Here is a 17,530-nt window from a genome sequence, read left to right on the forward strand (position 1 = left end):
AACTAATTTGTACACACAGAAGGCACGATTTCCTCGCGTAGTTGCAGCCATCATCTTCTTGTTGTTGTGTGTTTGTTCCTGTGAGTGCTTCACGCCGGGTAGAGGAAGGGGTTTATGCGCATGCGTCCTACTACTTCTATTGTTCTGGTGTCTCCGATGGGACCGTCTTACAGCGCATGTAGAGGTGTGGCATGTGTATTGCATCGTTTTCAGCAAGCGTTGCGTTGCCATATGTACCTGATATTTTACTGATCCGTTGCCCATGTGGACGCGATATTATTATTATTATTATTATTATTATTATTTTTATTATTTTTATTTTTTATTTTTTTAAATAAAATCTTGTTGCCGTTGTCGTGTGGATGTAGCCTAAAACATGATGTACAGTCGCTTCACCCATCAGCAAAACAACACCGACTGAATCAAAAGTCAGTAACAAGACTCAAAGATATGATAATCATATCTTTGAGATGAGAGATGGATTACCCATCAAACATCAGGGATTTGGAGAACCGATGACATGGTAAAGCCAAAAATTCATCATTAGACAGCTACTGAGAAACGGTTTACAAACCACAGATATTATGGCAGTCGCCTCACACACCTGGTCTGCCTTAATAACAAAGTCCTACAGTGATGAGTTGGAAGATTTTGTTGGAGGAACGGAGCGCTGATTTTTACAACGCTGATGCATAAAACATGAGAAAAGCGATTGTGTGTGTGTGTGTGTGTGTGTATAATAATGCTGGGTTTCAGTAAATGCTCTGCTATGCTTTGCTCACATTCTTTGGGTTGTTATTAATGATGGAATCCAGGCCGCTAATATGAGGCATCTGGAGCTCACAGCAAATCGCTGCGCTACTTCCATCATAACAGCATAGCGACAATTACACCAAAAGAGAAGCAGCGACTGCAGATTCTCCCAGAGCACAAAACAATCCGACGATTTCAGACTTGAGCAAATCTGATGAGGAAAATGACCAGAATGTTGGAGCTAGCCGATGGAGGACACCTAGTCAGTGATAGTTTTGGTGGCCATTAAGCAAAGTTGCCTGGTTTGAAACTCAAACTCCAAACAAATACTGAGTGTCCCTTCAGTGTTCTCTGCCAAAGACACGCCCACAAAACGCATGCAAGCCTTGGAGCAGCCACTAACACTCTGAAACTTTTCTTTGCCAAATTTTTTTAGTTAAAAACCCACTGACGTCACCTTTAAACATGTCAGCCCTGCTTTGTGTAGCGACTTTGCATGTTTCTTGGCCGGCTGCGTCTTAAAGGAACAGTCCACCGTACTTCCATAATGAAATATGCTCTTATGTGAATTGAGACGAGCTGCTCCGTACCTCTCCGAGCTTTGCGCGACCTCCCAGTCAGTCAGACGCAGTCAGACGCGCTGTCACTCCTGTTAGCAATGTAGCTAGGCTCAGTATGGCCAATGGTATTTTTTGGGGCTGTAGTTAGATGCGACCAAACTCTTCCGCGTTTTTCCTGTTTACATAGGTTTATATGACCAGTGACATGAAACAAGTTAAAAAAATTGAAACGTAGCGATTTTCTATACTATGGAAAGTCCGCACTATAATGACAGGCGTACTAACACCTTCTGCGCGCTTCGACAGCACATTGATATCTGAGCTCCGTATCAATGCGCTGCCGAAGCGCGCAGAAGGTGTCAGTACGCCTGTCATTATAGTGCGGACTTTCCATAGCATAGAAAATCGCTACGTTTCAATTTGTATAACTGAACTTGTTTCATGTCACTGGTCATATAAACCTATGTAAACAGGAAAAACGCGGAAGAGTTTGGTCGCATCTAACTACAGCCCCAAAAAATACCACTGGCCATGCTGAGCCTAGCTACATTGCTAACAGGAGTGACAGCGCGTCTGACTGACTGGGAGGTCGCGCAAAGCTCGGAGAGGTACGGATCAGCTCGTCTCAATTCAGAGAAGAACATATTTCATTATGGAAGTACGGTGGACTGTTCCTTTAAGTCAGTACTTTAAACTGAAAGATGGTAACACTGTCAGAACGTCACGATGATGGAATCTCTTTGCAGACAGTTGGCTCCAGCTGGCTCAGAGAAAGCACACGCCACAGCTGTTGATCCCCAGCATTAACATGCCAACTTCCTTGTTCTAGTACTGCGACAGAGTGTGGAGGAAAAACATATAGAAACGTTCCATATGCTCACAGAGCAAAGTAATGCAGGTGATGACGAGCTGGCGCTCGAGTGGAAAAAGATGCAATCTCTTGCAAGGATTATGGTGGAGGAGAATCCAAAGCTTGAGCTTTTCACAACAGAGGTAGTTCTTTGCCAGACGACGATCCACTTTTGTGAAGACATACAAAGCGTTTTTCCTAAACCAAGGCGCTTGCCACAGGGTTACTTCTCTACTTGTGCAATCTCAGGGTTTTTTTCCCCTATTAGTGTCAGCATATTGAGGAGCATGCACTTCCCCATGCAGCAGTTATTCTGGTTTTCGTAAATAAAAATACGATCTAGTCACTATTACTAGTAACATATTAGGAAGCAGTCTTGTAGGTTACAGTCCAAACGGTACTGACCTTTTTAATTATAGTATATTTGTAGCCTATAAAAAAAGGAACATGAATCAAATCACATCATTGACACATGAAGTAAGAGGAAAAAGAGCAGGGTTCAGTCAAGAGAATTTATTTTAGGACTGAAAGTAAGGTGGAGTTGGATCAGAGCAGATTCTTCCTGCATTCTTGGTTGATTCTTGATTTCCTCTTTTAGTTGTTTCGTGCAGCGATTAATCAAGCTGATCTGGAATTTCTATCATTTTTAAAAGACATCAGTTACACCAGAGTTTTGGAATAGTACTTTATTATTATTATTATTCATCTCATCTCATTATCTCTAGCCGCTTTATCCTGTTCTACAGGGTCGCAGGCAAGCTGGAGCCTATCCCAGCTGACTACGGGCGAAAGGCGGGGTACACCCTGGACAAGTCGCCAGGTCATCACAGGGCTGACACATAGACACAGACAACCATTCACACTCACATTCACACCTACAGTCAATTTAGAGTCACCAGTTAACCTAACCTGCATGCCTTTGGACTGTGGGGGAAACCGGAGCACCCGGAGGAAACCCGCGCGGACACGGGGAGAACATGCAAACTCCGCACAGAAAAGCCCTCGCCGGCCCCGGGGCTCGAACCCGGACCTTCTTGCTGTGAGGCGACAGCGTTCACCACTACACCACCGTGCCGCCGCCATTATTATTATTATTATTATTATGAGATGCTCAGAGCTGGAGAGAATCATTTTACATCTCAGCTCCTACCCGCAGCTTAAAGACGCAAAGCCTTCTTCCTTTCCATATTGGGCAACTCCATTTCCCCAATAGCAGAAGTATGCCCGTTCTCTTCTGTACAAGGGAGCTCGAATACTGTCACGCTTCCCGTCGGCAGTTCAGGTCTCCCCTGATCTGTCAAATTATTGAACTTTTCCATCATGTATACGAGTTTGGTTATATGTAGACATTCCTTCTAGTGTATTTATCATGACACTTTCACTAGGAAGATTGGCAACCAGGGCTCGGAGAGCTCTTCCTGCCCTCATCAAGGGTGAGTTATCCTGCGCCACTACCCAGCTTGGTATTTCAGAGACTCATTTTTTTTCACCACGAGGGACTCAGTCGGTTACTTTTAGTCCAGCCTCTATCCATCGACCTGTCTGGCTTGGGAGACCCTACCAGGAGCTTAAACTCCCACCAGCATAGCTCTTGGGGTCATTGAGGCACACAAACCCCACCGCCACAATAAGGTAGTAACCCATGGGGGGTGGTTGTTTTATTATTATTATTATTATTACAAGCAGCGCTTCTTGTATTATATGTGCACAATGCTTGAAACATCGCACTGTTTGTTAGGAATTTGGAGTCTCTCAAAAAGCTCTGTTTGTGTAACGTTATAATCACAACACTGATATCTTTAATATATCTATTAAATATTTTACTTTTTAATATCACTCAACATTCTTTCTGAAGCAAGTAACATGGCCAAACATGCACACCGTGTCACTGATATAAAGCTCATCCAGGCCCTGAGATACTTTGCAAGTCAATTTGTCGCAGCCATTTTGCTGGAAGTGTCATGTAGTACTTTTGTCAAACACACATGACAAAAGGAAAGGATAGTGTGTATGTACTGTACGTACAGTACCAGTCAAAAGTTTGGACACACCTACTCCTTCATAGGGTTTTCTGTATTTTGACTGTTTTCTGTATTGTAAAACAAAACTGAAGACACAAAACTGTGCAATAACATTTGGAACATGTATATTATTTACCAGCTGGGAGGTCCGTATTGTGAAATACCGTGACCTCGGTCTTGAAAATACTGAATGCGGCCCTCTGGGCCGAGGTCAGTATTTTCAAGACCGAGGTCACGGTATTTCACGATACGGACCGACCTTAAGCTGGTAAATAATATATTTTTTTCTTTCCCAAATTCTAACAGAAAATGAGCGCGCCCGAAAGGGAAACCATATTTAGAACAAACCTGCTGCAAGCTCGTTTTTGGCTTTCTCCTGAAATGTTTTCTTTTATTTCGTCTTCATCAGGGTAGTAAAACTCGCTTTCGCTGTGAAAACTGTCATTATCGCTATCCGTGCTGTAAAATTAATGCTATTCTACTGAGAAATGCGAAAATAAATGTTGACAAAAAATTGCTACCATGTTGTTTGTTGTTGTGAACAAGCGAGTCACCAAAGGTTCATAACCAGGGTCCGGATCGTAGGATTCCGGGCCGCTCGCAAGCTAATCAGAGCACGCAATTTCATGGAAACCAGACTGTGGGGAAAAAAAAATAAATGGAATTATGTGGTAAACAAAACAAAAAAAAGTGTTAAACATAATGTTTTGATATTTTAGATTCTTGAAAGTATCCAGTGTTTACCTTGATGACGCTTTGTACACTACTGGCATTATCTTAACCAGCTTAATGAGGGAACGCTTTTCAATTAAATAGTGTGCCTCGTCAAAAGATAATTAGTGCAATTTCTTGCCTTCTTAATGTGTTTGAAATCAAATAGTAAATAATAATACAGTAAATAGCCCTGTTACACAACTGTAGTAATCCATATTATGTCAAGAAACCGCTCAAGTAAGTAAAGTGAAACGACACCATCATTACTTTTAAGACCTGAAGAGTCTTTTAATTAATAAAAATAAAGAAAAACATTGAATTAGGAGGTGTGTCCAATCTTTTGACTGGTACTGTATGTATGTATGCACAGAGATAATCTGTCCTAGTCATACATAGATGATATTACACAGTTGCACGAAGATATGAAGTTTATCTTCAAGTGGTGAATGTATTCACGAGTGAGCAAAGCAAACGAGTGATATATTTTTCAACATGAGAAGATAAACTTCATATCTTCCTGCCACCGTGTAATGTTCTTCATATTATATGGACACATCCACACAAAAAAACATACGCACGTGACTCAAAAGAATTTTGAACCGGTTTGACAACGCGTGCCAATCAGTGGGAAAACACTGGGAGTGACGTCACCGGAGTGAAATATACATACAGGACACCTTTTTCAGTGGAATAAAAACGTGTTCTATTCCCTTCTAACGGGTTTCTTTCATTTGGTTTGATAGCATGCAATATTGTTAGCATATCGTTTATCCTACATGTATTATGTTGCTCTACCCAATGGAGAATGAGTTTTGAATATGGTTTATGATATTGCATGGTTGTCATGTTGTCTTGACATCACACGTCGGAGATGTAAAACTTCCATGCGAGCGAGCGACTGTGACAATTTGTAAACAAAAATGGCCGCCAGGTTTGCTTCATTAAATACGAAAGATTTTGAGAAAATTTTGAAAGAGAAAGACGCATTGCACACCCGAAAGGAATGTGTATGCATAATAATGGCTATTTTTTTGTGGTATATCAGATATATTCCATTCAGCTACTCATCTCTGACTCATTCAGTGTCATGCTAGCTGAATGGAATATATCTGATATCCCACTCAACACCAGCCAATATTATTTAAATATGTCATTCAGATCCGCGATGTATTTCTTCGGAAAAATGTGAGTTTTTCAACACAAGAAGATAAACTTCATATCTTCAAGCCAACATGTGATGATCTTTTTATTATATAGACACATTCACAAACATAAAATACCCAGATTTATCAAAACGATTAATTGACGTCCTCCCGAGTGACAAATAGAGATTTGTCACGGTTTTGGTTCTCCATGTCCCGGATGGAGCGCGTATGAAAAATATGAGTGGCGTATTTCCCAGTAAAACGCTCGTGTCTATGTAATGTGTTGTTTTATGTTGTTCTAGCCAGCAAGAGAACAGTCAGTTCTCAAAATCGATGTGTTGGAAGCAGGAAAAATGGGCAAGCGTAAGGATCTGAGCAACTTTGATAAGGACCAAATTGTGATCTTTAGATGACTGGGTTTGAGCATCTCCAAAATGGTACGTCTTGTAGGGTGTACCCTAGCTAACCCAGTATGCAGTGGTTAGTGCCTACCAAAAGTGGTCCAAGGAAGGACTACCGGTGAACCGGTGACAGGGTCATGGGTGTCGAAGGCTTATTGACTCACATGGGGCACAAAGGCTAGCCCATATGGTCCAATCCCACAGAAGAGCTACTGTAGCACAAACTGCTGATAAGGTTAATGCTGACACCTTTCTGTTTTCGACAGCATTACCTTTTTTTCAGCAGTTTGTGCTGCAGGAGCTCTTAACAAACTTATTGGAAACATCTCATCTCATTATCTCTAGCCGCTTTATCCTTCTACAGGGTCGCAGGCAAGCTGGAGCCTATCCCAGCTGACTACGGGCGAAAGGCGGGGTACACCCTGGACAAGTCACCAGGTCATCACAGGGCTGACACATAGACACAGACAACCATTCACACTCACATTCACACCTACGCTCAATTTAGAGTCACCAGTTAACCTAACCTGCATGTCTTTGGACTGTGGGGGAAACCGGAGCACCCGGAGGAAACCCACGCGGACACGGGGAGAACATGCAAACTCCGCACAGAAAGGCCCTCGCCGGCCACGGGGCTTGAACCCGGACCTTCTTGCTCTGAGGCGACAGCGCTAACCACTACACCACCGTGCCGCCTTGGAAACAGCTGATGTTAAAAAAAAAAATTGTTTAATCGTGTATCATAGAAATATCAGTGACATGATGTTTTTGTCATATCGCCCAGCCCTACTACCTACTGGATATAGCAGAGATGCCTACTAGTACGGATTGGCCGTATTTTGTACGGAAAAGTTACGTAAATACGATGTTACGGCAAACAGTGTTATTCTGTACGGAATTATTATAAAGTCTTAAATTCCAGTGAGTTGTTTTTAAATGTCCAAGCGACTTTTTCAATCCATGCGCGATTCACGGCTAGGCTATTTATTTTTATGACAACCACACATGCTGTGTGTGACATGCGCAGATTCCGCACATTTGTTCGCGCTATTTTCGATACGGTAGAATGGCCGTGCATTACACCCAGTCAAAAGGGCAATGGATACGCGCACTGCAAACTGTGTAGAACTGACATTAACATCACTCATGGTGGTCGCGATGACTGCACGCAGCATGTCAACTACAAAAAAAACATATGGAGTATGCTGAAATGGCGAGTCAGGCGGAAAGTAAATCTGAGGTTATCCAGCAGTTTTTTACGAAATCTGTGGATGAAAAGACACGGAACGTGACACGTGCTGAAGCGGTGATGGTTGACCTGTGCTTGGAGTTGAACTTGCCAATTAGTGCCATGAAATGTGAGTTAAACTTATTCAGTTTCTTTTTACATGTCTGATTTTTATTCACTGAAATATCAAACACTGGCTGTACTACTTTAATTCAAAGTCTTTTCAGTGTTGCAAGTGCAAATGTACATGTAGTATGATCAAAAACAGAATTTTATGATTAGTGTTGTTGGGATTGTGGCAAAAAATTGATCATTCCACTGTTTTAAATACAATTATAAATGTCATTTTATTCAATGTCTCTTCTGAAGCATTATGCTGAAGTATTTATATATTGGGACATTAAGATAACAATGTCGGACTCTCTTTGGCATGAAATAAGAAATTTTTATTTTATTTTATTAGAATCCGTTAACAGGTAGAACATTTTGCCAGGCAATATAATATAATACTTTTGAGGAGTTACATTCAATACCAATGATTGGTAGTCAACCGTAATGTCTGCAAACAGGGAACACTATTGTATTTAGAAAAATGTGATCTATTGTATGCTCTAGAAATTTGTTGAGTGGAAATTCAGCTGAGATGGCTGCTCGCGTTTTGTTTATTCAATTCACACAAAACAGTTCTTTTTAATAATTAAATGTTAAACATATTGGTATATATACCTCTTTATAATGGAAATGCGCATAAATTAATGTTACTGAAAGTCATTCCAAAATACTGAAAAATGTTTTCAAGAATACTGAAATTCAAAATTTGGGGTGGGCATCTCTGATATAGGCAAGAACCTACACTTGCCAACAGTGACCTTCAGGCACTTCTTACTTTTAATTTGCAGTGCCGTTGCTGTTAAAGCTCTGAAAATGTTTATCTGTGAAGCTTTCAGTGAGAAACAGGACAAGGCAATGTGGTCATGAACCACAGGGGCTGAATGCGAGTTATTTCTGTTGTGTATGCCTTTTTTTTCCCCCCCTTCCCTCCACCTTGGTTTCAGGTCAGGACTCTTTGCTTTCTGTTGCTGATGAAGGCTTTAACCAACTCCAGTTATGCTGTTGTTATCTTGATTAGATCAATGACCACAATGATTTAGTGAATGTGTGGTTTTAAGAGTGCCTCTAATGACTGATTTGCTTGCAAACCCAGCTGGATTCTGGTTTATTTACAGGTCCTAAACATCTGGATTTCACTATGCGTTGGGTATTTTAGCTAAGGAAACTTATTCTGAAAAAGTCAGTGGTATTCATTCAAAAGGAAAGAAATGTCATTTTGAAAGAGGATGACCGGATTGTTAGATATGTGGGTTTTGTTTTTTTTTAAACATACTGAAAGCAAGGAGGACAAACCCGTCTTCTTCACGGATGCAGGATTCTTCAATCTTGCCCTACATTCTGATTGGTGGAAAAATGTAGCTTTTACCATCATTCTGCTCGACTGTTAGTAACTCAATAAGACGATTTTCACTAATATGGAGAAAGAACTAGAAAAGGAAAATGGGCGCATATGAAAAGATGACGTGACTCGCAAGCTTTGTAATGGTATCTGGATGTTTTCTTTGGCATGGTGCACCACTGCTTTAAAAATCATAAAAAAAGATTGACCTGTATTCAGTAAATTTGTACTCAGGGTGCATTGTGGAAATTTGCAGTATCAGCATTCAATTAATGAGCCATGTAATCCAGTTGTACAGTTTGAACATTCGAGATCCCAGTTTGCACATCCTATAGAGTAAAACTATACAGAGAGCATGCTGGTCATGTAACTGTGTTCTTTCTTGAAGACTATGTATGGAATCAATTTTATGCCAAAATGTTCATACAATACTTTTGAAATATCAAACAAAAACGACAAATCAAAATACAAAAAAAAAAAGTCTATTTTTTTAGACTGGCAAACAAATTATTCGTGTAATCGTGCAAAATATCAGTCTATTACTCTTCAGAAACCTTTTATTTTTGTTCCGCGTCTTTCTCAGTTTTGTTTGACGTAATTTATTTTGGTTGCGATTCCAGCTTTCTCATTTGCGCTCCCTGACTTTTTGCTTGCAGTTTTGGCACAAACTTCACGTGTGGGTGGGCTGTCCAGGAATGCATTCCCATTGGCTAACTTGTGTTTGACTGACAGCTACGCTCAGCCATTCCCTACTCGGATTCTGGCGGACTGTTTGACGAGTGACCGATCCATTGCCGGTAAACAAGGATGGAGTGGACTTCAGTGGCGACTATGATATTGAATTAATTCAACAAAGTGTAAGTGCGGGACAGATGTGTTGTGTGTGTTGCAGTAGTGCACATTATGCAAGTGTTTCATGGCAAGTCAAATGTTAGCCTTAGCTCCACTACCCAATATAATAGCTGCCTTGCTAACGTTAAACACACCTGCATAATGTGCACTACTGCAACACATACAACACGTTTGTCCCGCACTTACACTTTGTTGAATTAATTCAATATCATAGTCGCCACTGAAGTCCACTCGATCCTTGTTTACCGGCAATGGATCGGTCACTCGTCAAACAGTCCGCCAGAATCCGAGTAGGGAATGGCCGCAACAGCCTCCGGGGGAATCGCTGAGCGTAGCTGTCAGTCAAACACAAGTTAGCCAATGGGAATGCATTCCTGGACAGCCCACCCACACGTGAAGTTTGTGCCAAAACTGCAAGCAAAAAGTCAGGGAGCGCAAACGAGAAAGCTGGAATCGCAACCAAAATAAATTACATCAAACAAAACTGAGAAAGACGTGGAACAAAAATAAAAGGTTTCTGAAGAGTAATAGACTGATATTTTGCACGATTACACGAATAATTTGTTTGCCAGTCTAAAAAAATAGACTTTTTTGTATTTTGATTTGTCGTTTTTGTTTGATATTTCAAAAGTATTGTATGAACATTTTGGCACAAAATTGATTCCATAACTATGCACCATTACTTGGAATCATCTACACTTGTGAAGTGACCGAAAGCCCGATAGTTATAGAGCGCAATGACTGATTATACATTATAGGTGAATTAAACCATTTAAAAACCTGCTCTTCAGTAGCTTTCAAACAACACCAGCCCCACTGAAGTGGTTGAGACACAGGACGCACAAGCCGGGCATTTTAGCCAACTTTGGAGCTCTGTTTATGGTTAAAATGACACCTCGGACACGCACTTCCGCTTCCCTACTTTCCCGGTTTGTTTTGTTTTCATGACCGCCATTTTTAAAAACACGAGCGAAGATGGAGCAGCACGAAGAGCGGTTGATCGAGGAAGTGAGGAAGTACGTACATCTATACGACTCCAGTTCTAGTCATTATAAGTAACTGGAGGATAAACACTCCACTAACCACACCCACCAACTACTTCTAGCGACTTCGCGCCCCCTTGCGTTGTGGCGGTGAATAACATCGCGCACGCCTATTACTCCCCGCTCAACGATAAATTACAACTGTCTGCGAAAAGCTATCTGCGAAAGCCTTGTCGCAAGAGCATGCAGAGGCCCTTAGACACAGCGCATTCGAGCACCACCGTCGTTAGTCATGCTCGGTGTCCACAATTTAATGTGAACATACCTGCTCAATTCTGGCTTTTATGTTTAAACACAAAGGATGGACCAATTTTATTGAAGTATTACTTTTAAGCGTTCTCGGTGCATAATTGTGATGTACAAGAAGAAGCCTTTATTTGTAATTCTTACCCTGTTACTCAAAACTCTAAATCTCTTTATTTTCAGCCTTTTGGTCCATTAATTTCTGATTGAGGTTTTTTCTCATGACTGGAAAATTAAACCAGTGGAAAATGGTTGCTGGTTTGTGACCGGGGCAACGGACAGAAATGGAAATTTTATAAAACACAGGATTTTTAAATGTTCATAACTTTAGTTGTTTTTTTAAAGACATTTACAGAATTAAACAAGTTTTCAGTTCACTCTTTAATTTCATACATTACGCAACATTATGACGACTACTTTAAAAAATAGCCCGTCCTTGCTACTGCTCCAGAGCTGAGTTGATGTTTTGGTCAGTCATTTTCCCTGAGTCAGAGATTTTGTTCATTCAGTCAAATTTTGGTGTGAATTTGTGAGTCTGTCTGTCTGTTGGTAGCCATTTTTAATTTATTTAATTTTACACAGAAAATAGCATACATTGTTTATGATTCAGAAATTTTTAAAGAAAGGTCAGTATTGAGAACCTCATTAAATTGTGACCAGAATGTATCATTACGCTCCTAATTAGTGCTAAAATAATAAAAGTCATCAACGAAGGAAGGGAAAACAAACCGAAAACCCAAAATGTGTGTCCCAGCTAGGGCTGTGCAATTAATCGAATTTTGATCACGATTTCGATTTTTGTGTCAGACGATCTCAAAATTCATATAATCGAGTTGAAACGATTATTTTGCCATTTGTCAGGGACGCGCACACGCGGGCAACATGTGCAGACTTGCCGACAACACTCACTCGGCGGAAGCAGTGTGTGTGTCTCTATGGCTCTCCACTCACGCAGCTGAAAGGAGGAGAGATTGTGAATTGTTTGGCGCGAGGTAGGCTCGCAAGATGACAGAAGGAGGGCAGAATCGGTTGGTCGACAAAAAGGGACGAAAAACGTCTGTAATATGGGATCACTTTGGATTCGAAGAATCCGACGTGGAACAGAAGCGCATGGTGTGTAAGATTTGCAATAAGGTAGTATCTGCGCCTCTTGGCAACACTACAAACCTCTTCAACCACCTGAAACTGAGCCATAAAGTTATTCATGACGAAACAATAAAAAACAAACAAAAAGATAAAGCCAATGCAGCCATCCATTTCAGCCACTCTCTACAATGCCACTCCGTATGCCACGAGTTCGGAGAGGCACAACGCACTCCCAGCATCCATCGGATATTATTTAGCCAAAGACATGCAGCCATGTACATTTGTTTTTCTCTGTCTTATGTCAAAAGAATATTTTTTTTGTTTTATACATCGCAAACTTAAGTTTTTCTAGACTATATTTATTTTCAGTTTGAAAGAAAGGTGAACGTAAATGATCAATAACAAGCGATTTAAAATGTTTAATCGCGATTAATGTCGCGACAGTCATAGTTAACTCGCGATTAATCGCAATTTAATCGCACATTTTTGTCACATAAAAAAACATTGTAATTCTCTTATCAGCATAAAAAAGTGAATGGGCTTGCTTTGTACCAATGTGTTTTTTTTTTTTTTTTTGTTTGTTTTTTAAATTGCAAAGCATAACACATCTTGACACAGCCACTGCGAAGTGAAACCTAAGCCGAGCACCGGCGCGGGGCTAGCAAGAGAACCATGAGTGAAATGATCTACTGTTTGAGTTAGTCTACAACTCTAATCAGAGAGATACGTAGGTTACACAGTGCCGGTAGGCTTGACATGCTTGATTATAATATAAAGTACACTATATTATATTAAGTTTAAGTTGTTCGTTGATAAATATTGCATTGAATCTGATCTTTACTGTTTCAGCTCACTTAATACATTTTGTACTTTTACACTTTATGCCTGTTGATGCGTCGCGCTGTCCAATTAGAGGCGGCCAAATTTGCATATTACAGGAAGGATTTCTGGGATAGCATTGAGTTTACAGTTCAGAGGGATCTGGCTTCTTTAGACGCTGTCTTCTTAAAACTGAATAAATATTTAAAAAGAGCCAAATGAGCCAGTCTTTTGAACGGCTCTTTTCAAAGAACGGATCACAAAGATGCGGATCCCATCAAAGAGCCATAAATCCCATCTCTACTAGCGCGCCCTGCCCGCGCTGGTTCTTTTGGGGGGGGGCAAAGGACTCTGGCTGTGCGGGGCGCGGCATTACAGTCTAGCTGCTATCGTTTTTCTAAGCAAAGTCTCTGTTCCAAGTTCCTGGCAGTTTCAAAAGCTTATGAAAAACCTACATCATGTCACAGAGCGTTAATCTCGCGATAAAATTATCGCCGTTAAAATTGAGTCAAGTTAACGTGTTAATAACGCGACATTTTTGACAGCACTAGTTTTTTTTGTTTGAAAGAGAAATGCTGAATAAATGCATTGTTTCAAAAAATCGTTTGAATAATCGTGATTTCAATGTTGACTGAAATAATAGTGATTATTTTTTCCATAATCGAGCAGCCCTAGTCCCAGCTGCCTTGAAGCTTCACTGGTATAAAGTTCATTTGTACACTAGCCACCTTTGTTTCCATTTTATTAATGCAATTTATTTTTACTGCTCCAAGTGGCTTGTAAAGACTAATTTTATTGATGGCAGAAATTGCCAATATTAAAGCTGTGTTTTTAAATATATTTTGGGGAAAGGGTGCTTTTTTTTTTTGTTGTTTGTTTGTTTGTTTGTTTGTTTGTTTGTTTGTTTAATTTTTCAAGATACTTTTCTTTCTTTACGGAGTATGTAATTGTAGACGAACCCATCATGACCACTGATATTGCTGTGATGCTTCCTGGTAATTGAGTTACATCAGGATTTCATCAGGATTTTATTCCTTCATATGATGTAATGTGTTGGAAACTGTTGGTGAACTGAGGAAAAATGGGGGAAAAAGTTACTCCCTGTTAATTTGCAGCGAGAAACATCAGGCCACAATGTTTTTACTGTAATAATCTCCTCTGTTTGAATGAATGAATGAATGTGGTTCGGGTATTTTGTGTCCGCAAAGGCAAATTCTAACATTTTATATTGCCGTACAGTTCTTTTGATGAGTGACGGTTTTGTGTGTGCGCCCAAAATGTTTTATGTCCGACTCTTAAACCAGCATGATGTCAGAAATTTGAAGCAATGATACATCGAGTAGCTCAGAGCTGATTCATTTTTCTGAGGCTTGTACACCGGTATAAATGAGTGTGTGGTTCAGTTTTGATGGTCATGACTCAATGTTTATGGTTCTTCTGTATGACTGAAGTGATATTACAGACTTTACCGCATCCTTTTCATTGGCAAGGCAAATCCAGGAACGAAGGAAACGCCAAACCCTCGCTCCTCTTCTGCTGCATTTTACAAATTGCATTGGTCTCTGTATAATGGCATGTTGTATTACTGTTGCTGTTTATGCTCACACCATTCCTATTTGTTTGGATTTATGGTGTCGGAGCTTGCACTATTGGCTGACGCTTGTATCTAATCCAAGCGTGGACAAATCAGTCACCTAAGACCAGCAGAATTTGTGTTATTTATAGTTGCCTGTTGGACAACCAGGGGAAAAAAGCCACGATTGGCAGCACACTGGGACATTTATGATTTGTGCACCCCTGTGATCTGATATTGACTTCCTCACAGCAGGCAAACAGACTCTTCAAGCTTAGTTATGCAAAACAATCACGGTTGCATTTGGTGACGTGCAAGGTCTGCATCAGTAAGTCAGAATTTTTACAGGATTGCTTACTTCATTCAGCATCAGATCAGGTTGGAGAATGTCGCATCCAATCAGTCGGGGCTATAACCAGTCTTAATGCTAGTATTCAAGAAGAAGAAAAGGAAGGCGGCGGCCAGTGTTGCCAGATTGGGCGGTTTTAAGTGCATTTTGGCGGATTTTATCATATTTTGGGCTGGAAAACATCAGCAGTATCTGGCAACACTGGCGGCGGCGGCTTTGTCACGTGTACACTCAAGCACAGTGAAATTCCTCTTCTGCATTTAACTCTTCTGAAGCAGTGAACACATACACATACCCAGAGCAGTGGACAGCTATGCTACAGAGCCCAGAGATCTTGCAGTCACGTGACTGGAAAGTACACAGCCGCCATCTTGTCGGTAAAAAACACCGCTGAATACTGCTGCACTCGTGTACAGAATGGATCAATTTCAACCGACGGACTACACGGGTCATTTTTCTAATGAACAGATAACTAGATATATGTCTAAAATAAACGATCTACAGATTAGTGACCCTTATGGCTTACCGGACGTAGTTTTCATGACCGTGTCAGTGGATATTGAACTGCCAGAGGTGGAATACCCAGACGTGTATAATTACCTCATTAACTTTCCCTCACTGTTCAGTGGTGAAGCACTGCGTGCTTATAAATCTCTGGACAGTTATCTTTACAGAAATTCAGGATTTGTCAGCGACTCAGATATGGCATCTTGTAAACAAGAAAATAACAATCCTCATTGGACGGGTAAGTCCCCAGTGTTGCCAGATTGGGCGGTTTTAAGTGCATTTTGGCGGATTTGAACATGTTTTGGGCTGGAAAACGTCAGCAGTATCTGGCAACACTGTAAGTCACTTAAGTATTGAGTATAGCACTGACCAGCCGATTATAGAATAGAATAAGGTAATTCCAGCTGCAATTCCAAATCGTCCGTCTTGTTTACCATGGATCTGGCGTTGGAGAGATAGAGGCTTAGCAGTGGAGATTTGAGTGGCTGTTTTCTGAGCTTAGTCAACAGGCCGGCTCTGCAGCCTCGCTTTTGCTTCCGCTCCCGACACCGCCTCCTTAGCTTTGCTTCCGATAACAATCCACGGAGACCCCGCTGGTCTCGCTATCTCATCCGGAATGTTGTGCATGCGATGGAAATCGCTACAAACCGTCATTTTCTGCTGGAAACCAATGTCCAGTAAGTCCATACGGTTGTAGTGGATATTGAAGTCTGATACAGACGAACAACACACACAAAAAACGTGCACAGGTAGGGAGAGCTTGTAGCCGCAGCCGTTGTAGTAGAATTGTATATAGTAGGGTTTTCCAGAAGAAAAGGTAGAAGCAGAAGTAGAACTAGAAGTAGAAGGCGGAAATATGGCGTTTGACCAACAAGATGGCGTCTGTCACAATCTGGATCGGCTGTGACGTCACATGCAAGTGCTCCATACCTGCTGGTCGCAGGAATCGAACTGGCGACCCTTTGGGTCCAAGGCTGTTTGTCTAACCTACTAAACTCGCGTTATTATTCATTATCAGATCCATACACTCCTCCCATTAGTATTACATTCTTGTATCACTATTCATTGTAAATCAGTTTTGAACAGTTTCAGCTCTTGTATTCATTTCCCTTGTCTTTTTTTTTTTTCCCTTACGTGTAGAAATCCCAGTGTTCTCTGTGTTTATCAGAGACCGCAGGGGTTGGCCGTGAGCTTGTCGTTTTGTGTGGATCTCCAGGGAGTCCCTCGACTCCTCCCGGAGGAGACATGAATGCCCAGGGAGAAGCTGGCGCAGGGGGGCTGTTGGCACCCAGCCCTCAGAGCGAGGCGGTGACCCATGAGATGGAGGAACTGTCCCTGCAGCCCAGCCAGAACCTACCACCTCTTAACGAGCGCAAGAACGGTGAGTCCACTGAGCACACATGCAGCCCAGAACTGAGCAACAAATATTAACACAAACATTCACTTCATCCAATTAGATATTGTTAATATGCGGATAATAGCTTGGGGAGGTTTTGGAATGATGCTGTCGGTTATCGGTAAGAATAACGGGAAGTCTGTTGACAGAAGATGGTAGACTGCAAGGCTACTGTAAAAACCGTTAAAACTCATTTCAGCTGTGGAGCTCGTAATATCAGTTTATTAATCAGATATTATTTGTTAGATATTATGAATCTTGGGGCGGCACGGTGGTGTAGTGGTTAGTGCCATCGCCTCACAGCAAGAAGGTCCAGGTTCGAGCCCCGTGGCCGGCGAGGGCCTTTCTGTGTGGAGTTTGCATGTTCTCCCCGTGTCCGCGTGGGTTTCCTCCGGGTGCTCCGGTTTCCCCCACAGTCCAAAGACATGCAGGTTAGGTTAACTGGTGACTCTAAATTGAGCGTAGGTGTGAATGTGAGTGTGAATGGTTGTCTGTGTCTATGTGTCATCCCTGTGATGACCTGGCGACTTGTCCAGGGTG

The 17,530-nt window shown here is 41.4% G+C and overlaps 1 protein-coding gene across 2 annotated transcripts in view; it reads left to right on the forward strand.

The window, feature by feature from the left end:
• Positions 1 to 17,530, forward strand: part of mrtfba (myocardin related transcription factor Ba) — a 73,401-nt gene that overhangs the window by 30,003 nt on the left and 25,868 nt on the right. For both annotated transcript variants that reach the window (XM_060939691.1, XM_060939692.1), the window contains exon 2: positions 16,735 to 16,975. In XM_060939691.1, the coding sequence (XP_060795674.1) occupies positions 16,840 to 16,975 (136 nt within the window). In that variant the 5' untranslated portion in view covers positions 16,735 to 16,839. The remainder of the gene's footprint in view (positions 1 to 16,734; positions 16,976 to 17,530) is intronic.

Source organism: Neoarius graeffei, chromosome 14 (genome assembly GCF_027579695.1).
Source record: "Neoarius graeffei isolate fNeoGra1 chromosome 14, fNeoGra1.pri, whole genome shotgun sequence".
In the NCBI taxonomy this organism is placed as follows: domain Eukaryota; kingdom Metazoa; phylum Chordata; class Actinopteri; order Siluriformes; family Ariidae; genus Neoarius; species Neoarius graeffei.